The sequence below is a fragment of the Nymphalis io genome, chromosome 13 (assembly GCF_905147045.1).
Source record: "Nymphalis io chromosome 13, ilAglIoxx1.1, whole genome shotgun sequence".
Classification (NCBI taxonomy): domain Eukaryota; kingdom Metazoa; phylum Arthropoda; class Insecta; order Lepidoptera; family Nymphalidae; genus Nymphalis; species Nymphalis io.
The window spans coordinates 10,653,328-10,666,044 of record NC_065900.1 but is presented as its reverse complement, the minus strand read 5'-3'; the positions used below and the strand labels follow the sequence as shown (position 1 = coordinate 10,666,044).

Here is a 12,717-nt window from a genome sequence, read left to right as displayed (position 1 = left end):
TAAGTCAGTATGATGCAAATCTTGACTACTTCGTTTTAGTAGTGACTAGATTCCGAGGTCCTAGGTTTTATCTCCATGCTGGGCCAATATATTTATACGTGTTTATTTTTTTGTGGAAGTATTCTCAATATCAGTCCGTAGGAACAGCGCATTCATTTAATCTTGCGCATTTAGCTAGTCTATTCAGAGTGGCCGCCGTGGCCAAAATATATACAATATACTTGTAATTATTTATTATATGCTGCGATGCCAAATCACGCAATAACATATTAATTCACGCAATACCAAATCATCTACATAAATGTAAAATTGAATTGTTTTACAAATGTATTTAGTTTTAATTAGAAACCAATAGTTTCTGAAGTTTACATTCCAATTATCTTTTGCCTTTCTATGTAGTTTAAAGCTGAAAATACTGAGCCATATTAGAAGTTGACTGGTTTCAGATAATTTATTAGGAATTAAAAGTCCAGTCAAAATGATAAGCACAATTACGATTAGTTGTTATTATATTTTTTATTTTCTAGTCCTACAAGAAATTGCCAAAGGGAAATGTCAGGGTCGATTATGATGAAAATTAAAATAGCGCAATTCGATTTTTGAGAAATATTTTTTGATCAAGTAGCCGTCGATGAATTTTAATTCCATCAATTCATATCTAAAGTAAGACATGTCTAATATGTCAACATGATGCATCTTGATATAATACTCACTTTCATAAAGATAAATAACTTTATTTCAATTAATATCCTCAAAAATATTAAATGTATGATAATGGATTTTGTTAATATGGAATCAAATGGCATGTCAAATCAAATGAAATCAAAGCAAAATATTTTATTTTATTCAAATAGACTTTTACAAGTATTTTTGAATTCTCAAACTCTACCATGACAGTTGTCAGGGCTACCATGACAATTTAAGTTACATAATTGGATGCATTTTCAATTATTTTTTTATATTGGTATGCATACTGGCAAATGGACCTGATGCTAATTGGTTACCACCAATAGACGTTAGCACAGTATTAATCATCCTTTACATTGTCAATGCACCACCAATCCTAAGATGCCCTTGTGTCTTAGTTAAACTGGCTAACTCACCCTTCAAATCAGTACACACAATATGAAATACTGCTGTTTGGCGGTAGAATATGTGATGAGGTTCCTACCCAAAAGAGATTACCTACTTAAACATTATGAGCACTACAACATAAAATATATTGTTAAATAGATAAAATATATTGTTAATAAGTTAAAATTCATGAATCGGTGTTTCTAAATATGAAGGAAATTTTATTTGACTGCTAAATGATGAAATCAATGTTCACCTCTGAATGAATTGAAGGCACAACCATTTTTTATTAAACATCTTTCTCTCTCTCTCTTTCACACAAATTTCTCTTATAACTGAGCAACATAGCTTAATGCAAGTATAGGCTTTATAATAATATAAAATATTTGAAGACTTGAACATTGATTATTAAATTTTAATTTTTTGTAGTTTTACTATGGCAAGGACTAATTCTTAATTTATCATACCTTATTCTGTATATCTCTCTGTATGTCTCTATTAATATATCTACCAAAAATCTGCTATTCAATTGTCAATGAGAATTAAATTCCTCCTCGCTCCTATTGATTTCTATACAGAATTACTCACAGGGCAGAAAGGCAGTCCCAGGTCTGAGAATTAAACTATAAGAATGAGTAAATAGTGTGGATCCGCTCTTCTTGTCAACTTCATAAGTAACCAGCCATGGCAAAAATATTTCTGGTAATATTACCGGGAGCTTTTTATGTATGATTATTTACTACATTTCTGTATGCTTGTCCTAATTAAATTAACAAAACTCTTTATTTAAATTTTTGTTTTTGAAAATCATAAATATGTATTTATATATAATTATAATACAGCCAACTAATTAGGGACAATAGTTCTATGTGAGTAAATATTTTCTTAAAGTCACATTTCAAGTATATCAGTAGAGCTTTGAACATGCTTACTCTATTTTTATGTTTATTATTAAGTTCCCTAATAGTAATAGAAACTTTTTTAATATAAATTCCAGTTATCCTATTTAAACAAGGATTAACTCTTTGCTACTTACATGCTGGTTTTTTTTTCTGGTCATCTAATTATATGACCAGTAGAAATTGGTGTTCTGATAAGATAAAGATTCGTCAAAAGCAGCGATGAATCCTAAACACACAAAAATACAGATAAAGCATGTAGGTAGCAACATGAAAGTTTGGGGCTGCTTTGTGGGAATTGCTGCTTGGAGTGAAACTAGTAAAAAAATTAAAGGCACTCTAGGTCAACACCAATACCGACATATATTAGAAGAAACTATGCTGCCTTATGCAGAAGAGAATCTGCCTATTACAGGATGTTTCAACATGATAATGACCCCAAACATACAGCATAGTTTGTCAGAGCATTTCATATGAAGAAGTCTGTATTTGACTGGCCCGCAAATAGCCAAGATTTAAACCCCATAAAGCACATGTGGTTTGAAATAAATAAAAATGTTGCAACTCAACTTCCAGAAAAATACACCAGCTAGGCGACAAGTTTCAAGAGGCTGGGAACAACATTTCTGCAGACTTGCAAGAATTTAATAGCATCCATGCCCTGTCGATGCCAAATGGTTATAACCAACAGTGGTAACCACACGGGTCAATAAAATGTTCTGAGAGTATATTTAATTAAATTTTTATTTACAATAAAGATAAACTGGTTTTTTAATATTTAATGTTAATTTTTACCGAATCCTGTTAAGATGTTTTGTGTCCTTAATTATCTGTCCATGATTTCGAAAAGTATTTAATTGAAAGTTATTGATAACCATTGAAAAAATATATCTTTTGACAATGCCTTGATTTCATTTCCAGCTTTATTCAGGGTTAATTGTGATTTCATTTACCAATTTTGGATTGTTATGAGATAGATATGATATGAAGAAATAGATTGTACATATTTAAGCAGTTTAATATCTCTATTGCTGATTGTTTTTAGTTGAAAAAGAATAAGAATACCTGAAATCAGTCAGGAAAACAAACTAAATATTTTATTTTTTTTTTCTTTTAAATTAATACAAGTTTAGGGGGAACTAACAGATCAGAACATAATTAACTTGAAACATAATAATAATAGAACAACAGTTCATATGGAGCAAGGCTATTCCATTGAATTATAGTACCTGTTTCAGATTTAAATTATACTGTTAAAAAAAATTTATTGTTTTTGGAAAGAATATTTAATAAAAAGTTTAAAAAGGAAGAAATTGTTACCACAACATTACAATTTGCAACATAGAAAAATCCTTGTACAGTACAGTAACAGCCTGTAAATGCCCACTGCTGGGTTAAGGCCTCCTCTCCCTTTTTGAGAAGGTTTGGAGCTTATTCCAACACACTGCTCCAATGCGGGTTGGTGGAATACACGTGTGGCAGAATTTCGATGAAATTAGACACATGTAGGTTTCCTCACTATGTTTTCCTTCACCGAAAAGCACGAGTATAATTATAAACAGAAATTAAGCACATGAAAATTCAGAGGTACTTGCCCAGGTTTGAACCCACATTCATCGGTCAAGACATTCTTACCATCTCGACTTTTTCCTCCTTCTTCTCCCTCAAAAAATCCTTGAGATGATAAATATTTACTGGCTGTAATGCTCCTAGCATTCAGAATTCAATCTTGCATATTCCTCTATGCCAAATTCTGATGGATATGGCAAGCATCACAAAATTGTGCAGAATATGCTGTTGGAGATGATGCCTATCATATTCTGATAAAATGTTTTTAAAATTCAGAAACATAAAGGATATTATTTGATATTACTAATTGTGGTCAAGTATCTTAGCATTTTTTATGTTTAGTTATTATTATGCAATGTTTCTATGGTGAAAAAAAGGAGACAAATATTTTTAATGTTTATTTGACTAATGTGAGTGCCACAACACTATTAAGGCAATAGTAAATTGGTTTTGTTTTGGCACTGTTTGGAATAAGATAAATTAGTAAAAAATAGACAAGAATAAGATGAATTATAGGATAATTCTATTTGTGTGATATAAAATTTTAAATGATGATATATATTTATTACCTTTCATACTTTTGCTAATTATTATAGTGTTTCGGTTCAAACATTATGTTTATAGATATAGACTATGTTTTACTATTTATTCATTAATCCAATTATTCTCTAAAAGGACCTGTCCTAACATCATTCGAAACAGATGACTTACTTATTTTTTACATGTTTGGTTATTATTATATTGGTTGTATATTAGTATAATTAATATAAAATATTCATAATATGAAGTCTTCTTTAATTACATTGACTCAATCATTTAGCGTAGGTTATTATTATTAGATTTGTTTAATTTCATTTTATATCAAAGAAATATATATCTACACGTAAAATAATGATAAATATTTACTTAAGCAAAATTTTTAGGTTATGTTTACAAATAACGCGCGCAAAATGTTTTATTTCATCATTTGATTACAAATAAAATGTCAATAATAGTAACTCATAGTTTATTATTTTTTATAATTTACATTATATTCCTTGAAAACAAAACTCTTGAAATAAAATCCAAATAATAAGTAGTCAATTTGACAACCTGTATTCGTTTGATGTCGTGTTAGATTAGATGCTTTTTTTATGACATATGACATGAGTTTATAGTAAAATTGTACATACCAACATATAATCCAAAAAACAATGCACTTTTTATTTCACAAGCACCATATATTAACACTTAAAATACCACCAAATAACATAAAACATTTGACGTAAACACGTTCGCAGTTATAACGTTACTAATACAAAAACCGCTGTTAAGTTCATATTCAAAAAGTGTAATACAGTTTTCATAAATAAAATCACTCTCATTATTTGAATATTATTGTTTTATACCACTTTATCTTTTACTATTTCTCAAAATAGTAAACAATCACTGAATGACACATTTGCGACCATAGATCTTACGGCGTTTAGACGGCGACCACAAATAACGGAATTCTTTTCCTTGGCACGCATTGTATTTAGTAAATAAAATATACAATATCTTCAAATAAAATCAATGGTGAGACTGTATAGCTATTCAGGAAAATATATTTAAAATGCAAGTAAAATAGTATGACCGAATATAATGTATATTTAAAAAGTTTTAAAATTAAAACTCTTAAAAATAGGGCTATATATTAACAATATTTAAGTGTATGTTTAAAAAACTAATTTAAGATTAATAATATTTTTCACAATCGAATGTATTCGTTTTAATGTATCTATTTTAAAAATCACACATAGCATCTAATAATATGTTCAATCTTATTTAAAATTAGAATAAAAGTCGTGTGATAATTAGTAATTATTGTATTCTATAACATTGAATATTTCATGTTAGTATAATAGTAATAAAACCAGAACTTGAAATGACATCTATTGAATTTTTAAGGTAACAATTTAATAACTAAACGAGTAAGTCACATACATAGCGCCATCTAGTATTTAGTCAACCAATAAATTTTAAGCTCTGGTTGTGTTTTAAATCTTTGAGTAAGCAATGATTAGTTTTATAATTCAGCAGTAATTCTAATTTTTCTAATACACATTCTTTTAATTAGAAGTAAGTAGATACTGTAGATATTGCAGATATCTTTTTCTCTCTAGGTTGCTTGTATTATTTATATACCGTATATGTCAATATGTTAAAAAATGAAGTTATAAAAATATAAAGCACATTTAATATTTATCTTGTCAGTATCAATTATTCATTAGATTGACCGGCACCCTTTTATTTAGAAGTTGGTACATATTTATTAGGTTCATGGTGGTAGTAGGTAATATGTATTCTGGAGCGGTAAATAAATTTTGTTTTCAGCCGCATACATAAGACTACATACATACTTTTAATAAACTACATACATACTTAAATAAAAATGTTGTCCCTTTCGCATCTGCCGAACTCCTAATTTGCCAATTGTTTCATTGCTCTTAGAAACAAGCTGGTTGCCTTACGGTGAAGAAGGGAGAAGAAAATATTTTCAAATTTAGCACTCAATTTAAAATTTAAATTTAAAAGTCATAGATGTTATATTATAATATTCCACTAATGAATGTATCTGTGTATAAAATGTTTCTATACATTACCACACCAACACGCCGCAGAGGCGCACAGCTTCTGTTCAAATACGTAAAGTATAAGACTAGACAATCTGTATTTACACTTTGCTTATTTATTTTACTTAAGTATTTGATTGTTAATGCTGTCATCCTTTCAGAAAGAAAAAAATTCATGAAACTAATTCGTTGCGGCGCACTTTTAGCTGCAGTAAACAAATACATATATCCTGACGGGACTGTCTTGTATCGCTTCGTAACCATTGATGACACGCCTATTGTGCAATCAGTCATTTATATAAAAATAGGTAATTCTTACTTATACTTTTTTTTTACGTTATTTTACTTGTATATAGACTTGATCAAGTTCAGTTGACATCAAACTACTTTCCGCCTGCGGCATTACTTCAGTAGTTACGACTTTAAAGCGTAACAAACAATCACACACTTTCGCATTTATATTAGTTAGGATTTCTAGTAGGTTAAGAAAACAGGCTGTAACATTTTGGTGTAGTGTGTTCTGTAAGAAAACTTCAAGTTTATAATTAAATAACGTTTTCTTGTAATTGATGAATAATTTATGATGATTAAATATAAATGTCATTTATATCGACCTTAGGGTAAATCACTTATCAAAAACATATTTTACTATTTGAATTTTAAATTTTGTAAATGATTGCAAGTACATAGGCCTAAGCGTTGTAATAATGCCAGTTTAAATTTACATTTGTACGTTTCAGAACCTTTTATTTTTAAATTTATTTGACATCACGTCTCAGGGCCGGATTATCCAATAGAATAGGCAGTGTAGGCTATGGGTCCCGCATCGGCTGACTGCTTTACTTATAAAAAACAATTTTAGCCTGAATTATATGGATAAAAATAAGAAAAAATATTTTTTCATATTAACATCGGCTGATTTTGTTTTCCTTTTAGTTATCCCCCTGGAGGTAGTTATTAGTTGCTCGGCACGGGCGTCCATCAGAATTACTGTACATATTAGCATTTAGTACCCGATTAGGTCCCATTTAGTACCCTGGTATAAATATATGGTAGTATTATTGTGTATTTTTATTATTAGCGCATAAGGGCTCCGTATGGTGCAAATCATAAAAAGCCGGTAATCTTGGCATCAGATTGACTAGTCATTTTTAACATAAAATTTTATTGATAATAAATACTAAAAGTATAAAATAAATAAACAAAGTTACTAAATGCTGGTAGTATTTTAAAGCTGATCTAGTCATTCTGATGCACGCTCAGCATTGTTTTACATCTTTGTACTTAACTAGTAGTAAATAAAAGCTAAGTTAAATATTAAATTTTTTTTATTAAGAAAATAATTAAGGTTTATTTGATAATGAAAGGAAATTTAAAATTGTTATTATAATGTTTTAAATTGTGCTTGTTTTTTTATTTTTTTCTTCTATTTCCATTTTCAAATAGAAATCAGACTTCAGTAGACGTGATTGTTACTATTAAATAAGGTTTTGTGTATTGTTTATGCAAAACAAATGTTAGATTGTGATGTTACTCAAAAAAATATTGTTTGAGTAAGTTATGTAGTTAGTGACCTTGTTTGTATAGATGATCTCCAATTATAATAATTTATGACAAATTACTCAACATTTAAAAAGAAAAGACCTGATAATCCGGGGCAATCGGAGCAAATGAAAAAGAAACTCGTTTTTTGGTTTTATTGTAGCACCTTACCACTTTACCTTTTTCTCATTGTCTTTCCATAATTTTTCGGTAAATTTGCTGAGATGTGAATTTTTCCTTCCGATAGAAGCAGACAAAGTTCAGGAATATTTAGCATCAGTATTAAATATCGATCACTTTTCCGTAACGCAGGCAATGTTGTTTTTGTCTTGTCTTGTTATTTACTAGATATCTATACGGTTATAGCAGAGGTAGAAACAGAAAACATATCTTAGTTATCTATCAGGGTACACCTTAAATAATTTTGATTGTAGATATCTATTAAGACAATAAATATTAAGTATAAAACTGTCTATATTTGGTAAATAGTACGAATAATCTGGAGAAAGGGAGGAGTATGATTTCCACAAATATACAAACTGTACGATGACTAAATGACGAGAAACTTACCTAATTTTACTAATATTTTTTTTATAAATGTACATTATCGTATGTTTTGATAAAGTTACATAAAAATGAGCAGTCATTCTGATAAAAGAATGCAGTTCATAAATAGTGAATTTTACATATCCTAACTTTTTATAAATAAGACTATTTATTAAATGTATGTAGGTAGGTACGTCAAATACTAACTTTGTATATGCTGATGGAAACATTAATTTTATGCCAACTGATATTGTAAAACTCAAGCGAGCGTTGTTTCTACACTAAATTATCTATTTTGATATATAAATGATTTCCCCCTATATAGCATTGTCAAATTATAAAAGTATATTGATTATTTTTAGCGAAATTTGTCCGTATAAACATGCTACTTATGTTACATACATACAATGAGCTATCATTTGTATAATTTTTTTTTTTTTTTTTGGATAAATTAGGCTATAAATCAATATTCGATGTACAATCATTTGATATACAAAAGGTCTAAATTTAACCAATTTGGTTTAACAAAACCCTTACAAGGACTTTCAAATATCAGCTTATTAAAATTAATATAAATTTCCATTAGTGCAATTGACGTACCTACAATTACTTAGTATCGTAGTTAATTTATATAGAATTTAAGATTTACGAACTGGCATCCTGTTATAAGATAGTGACTAAATTTAGTGTTACTTTTTCTATACATACAATAAGTGCATATTTAGAAAATCAAGTTTAAAATCACGTACACTTATTCAGTGGTTATAACCAACATAGAAAACATACACCCTCCAACGGATACTGTACATTACCTTGACCTACCATATACAATGTGGTCCCCCCCATGAGTAAAAAATAGACAAGTAGGCAGGAATCATCTAGTCATGAATAATTACCACGTAACTAAGTAAGCAACTATAATTAGCCGCCGCGTTTCAGGCCTAGAGCAGCGGTACTCAACCTGCGGCCCGCCGGACTAATGGTTGGCCACAAATCCGTCAATTGTTATAATTATAGTTTGCGGCCCACGACACCATGACAAGTGGCTTAAATTTAAAGTTGTCTAAATAGAAGTTTGGGTATCGCAGAGCTGAAGTCATTCAGGTATGTATTATATACATCCATGTATATATATATATATGTACATACATCCATGTATATATATGTACATACATATCCGTGTATATATATGTACATACATCCATGTATATATATATGCACATACATCTATGTATACATATATATACATACATCCATGTATATAAATATATATATCTGTATCCATATATATATGCGTTCATTCGTCTCTACCAAATACCTTTGCTCAGAACCAGTTCTTAGTTAACTATTACTGTTCAGCACACTAAATAGCACAAGATTGATATGAATGCAGCCAGCTCATACATTAGTTTTGTAAAGACAGTCTGCATTTATATCTAAGATACGTATTCCAACGTATCAACTTTTACCATAAACCATTTAGATACTTGTGCTTAATGGAAATAAAATTAATTTCGATCCACTTTTACCATAATACTTACCATTACCTCTCGGCCTCTTACTCGTTTCAAACAATTCATGTTACCTTGTACAATGTATTTACAATTTGATGTGATACCAATAACGATGTTACCATAAATACCAATTTACTACCATTACCATACACCTTAATAATACCTGAAGACAGTGTTTTAATATAGCATTAGCGCTAATTCGTTAAAGCACTGTCTTTTACTCGAATAACCTGTAACATGACAAAATAATTACAAACCATATATAAAAGTAAAATGCTAATAATACTAGTCTTAATTCTAACTTACAAATTTCATTTTATTCTAAAGATTTATGTTTAAAGTTATATTAAATGAAAAACATAGAAAAAGAAAACAGCTTTGAACATAAATCTTAACATGAGGCAGCTTACATCAAAAGCTTTGATAAAAACTGTCCTAGGAATTGAAGTGTAAACCTACCTTGTGCGTCACCCACAGCGCCACCTTCCCCACCTCCAGTAATATTACCGTCGCCTGTCGTTGAACCATCAAAGCCTAAAATTAAAGGAATTGTTAAGAAATTTACTACTCAATTAGTAACATTAAGTATGTACGAATTTAATTACCAGTCATTTCCATATTCGAGTCGTCCTCGCCGAAGTTAGTTTCATCATTATTCGTGCCATCGTCATCTTCATCCCACATACTTTCATTAACAAATTCAGGTTCCATTTTCGGGGCCACAGCGTTGTTTTCATCTTCGTCGGGTATCGTTACAAATTCCTCTTTCGCTGATCCTGACGGTCCAGCTTCTAATGGGTCTACACATTTTCGTTTCGCGGGTCCACTTTGAGATGATGACGAATTATTTGATGCTATTGATGGCCTATTTGGTCTCTTAATTGCTACTGGAGTTGAGGAGGGCTTAGAATCTAAATCAGTCTCTAACTTAGTCATAACAGATTGCCTTTGTTGTGACGACCTCGGGCCTGGCCTCGATGTCGGCTTTGGTTTGGATGGCGTGGAACTTTCTTCATTTTGATTACCGGTTAAACCTTTAACTTGAAGTTGTTCCGCGGTACTAATAAACGACGCTAATTCTTCTTGCTTAACATTAACTTCACCTTGATACATAAACTGTAATAAGTCCCTAAGCGCTGAATGACTAACATCTTTTAAAAATACTGAAACAAAAAAAAGGAATATAAAATTATGAAGTACTGAGTAGATAGCACACTTTAATATTTAAATAATTTGTTGTCTCACCTATGGGATGATGAGTGGGGTTCATTTTGAACATTTCTTGAAAATAGGGAGAACATACTGATAAAACTAATTTGTGTGCCTGTAATATTCTGCCTTCAGCAGCAAGTGTTACATCTACTAAATCCCCACGCGACAGCAGGCCATGAAAGCCTGCTGACATATTCGCATGGAAATTGTTCCAACATAGCGAAAACTGTTCGTCCGACGCCATGATGGCGGCCGACCGAAGAAAAACCCTGTAAAGAAAAAACATTATTAATGATATTCATAAAGTAAAATCTCAAAAAAAAAGGTAAAAATAAACGTATAAAACACAGACGCACCTATCCTATTACTTTGTACTTATAATTTCGATATTAGAAACATTTGAAAAAAAATATAATGTTTCTAATGAAGCACTAAACACTCTTTCATCCCACGTCCTCCCCGTTTGAGCGCTGTTCACGTTATGATGACGCAAACGCGACGTATGGCGTGTCGTCACAGTGTGGTAATGTTCAACGAAATTTGCACGAAATCGTTTTTTATTTATTTAAAAAATACTAAGCCAATAACAAATGTGTGTTTTTCATAAATAGGCTTAATATATCATTACACTTAATATTCTTTATAATTTCTAATTTTCCTTCGAAGTTTTAGGATTATTATTGTATTGATCGAACAGACTTCAAATACTGCGTGGTAGTCTGCGCCACAACGTATGAATTAAGTTTAGTTTAAAAAATAATAGTTTATTCGAATAATCCAAAATAATTAAGACTTTATAAAAAATGTAATGAGTATTGAAATGTGTGCTTAATACATAATACTTAATTGTTTTTAACGAGGAAGCTAATACACGTAATATTTTACATTATATATAGTTAATAGAATAAAAAATGTTATTGATGTAAGTTCAATAATCAAATAACATTAGCAAATTACGCTAAGGATTCGAGGAGGAGTGGAGTCAGGAGGCGTTTGTACAGCGGTGGATAAATGTGGCCTGAATTATAAATGTTGAAAACAAAGATAGTTTTATAATTATTAATTAGTTAAGTCCAAAATATTATCGAGATAACTATAAAATAATCAAACACAACTATATATTATGACACTTTTTTTAAACTAAAATAGTTACAAGCACAAAAATACTATTTTCATAAAAATTATTTACAGAAGAGTTAAAGATGCAGATATCAAAATTAATAATTATACAAGGAAATTCATAAATGGCTAAGATGTATAAATTGTAAAACAATTGGGAGCTTATATTATATTTTATATTTATCCAATTTGAGTTGGTTTTTTTTATTCTGTCCTCCATTGTACATCCTTGATGTTTGCTCTCTCGTTTGTATCAAAACTGATGTGGGTTTGTTTCTCTTTTTTGATAAAAAAACAAAATAAACAGGACAAGTAGAAAAGACATTGAAAGAAATCCACCACTTTAAGAGAGAGATAGAACAAATTTTGACGTAACAAATACAATACGTTTTATTTTGAACCTTCTAACCTTATTATAAAGCGGAGAATAGAATGCTAATGCTTTACACCAAAATGTTGCAAGTGTTAATATTTTCCCAGTAATATAGGAAAAGGTTTGGATCAAAATATCAACGTAAGAATTGAAAAATGTTTTTTTTATTTTTCTCAAGGGGAAAGCACGGGCTACGGGAAACCTGGTAGTTCCAGTCTAGCTGCAAGTCGGAGCATTAGTCTCAACTTTCGAGTAGCCCACGATTCGGTATACAC

General features: G+C 30.1%; 1 protein-coding gene across 50 annotated transcripts in view; it reads right to left on the bottom strand.

Annotated features, from left to right (window-relative positions):
• Nucleotides 1-11,477, bottom strand: part of LOC126772691 (modifier of mdg4) — a 227,170-nt gene extending 215,693 nt beyond the window's left edge. For all 50 annotated transcript variants that reach the window (XM_050493196.1, XM_050493165.1, XM_050493184.1 and 47 more), the window contains exons 1-4: nt 11,307-11,477; nt 10,984-11,219; nt 10,344-10,901; nt 10,198-10,272 (exon numbers count right to left, since the gene is read on the bottom strand). In XM_050493196.1, coding sequence (XP_050349153.1) covers nt 10,198-10,272; nt 10,344-10,901; nt 10,984-11,194 — 844 coding nt within the window. In that variant the 5' untranslated portion in view covers nt 11,195-11,219; nt 11,307-11,477. The remainder of the gene's footprint in view (nt 1-10,197; nt 10,273-10,343; nt 10,902-10,983; nt 11,220-11,306) is intronic.
• Between the last annotated feature and the right edge of the window lie 1,240 nt (nt 11,478-12,717).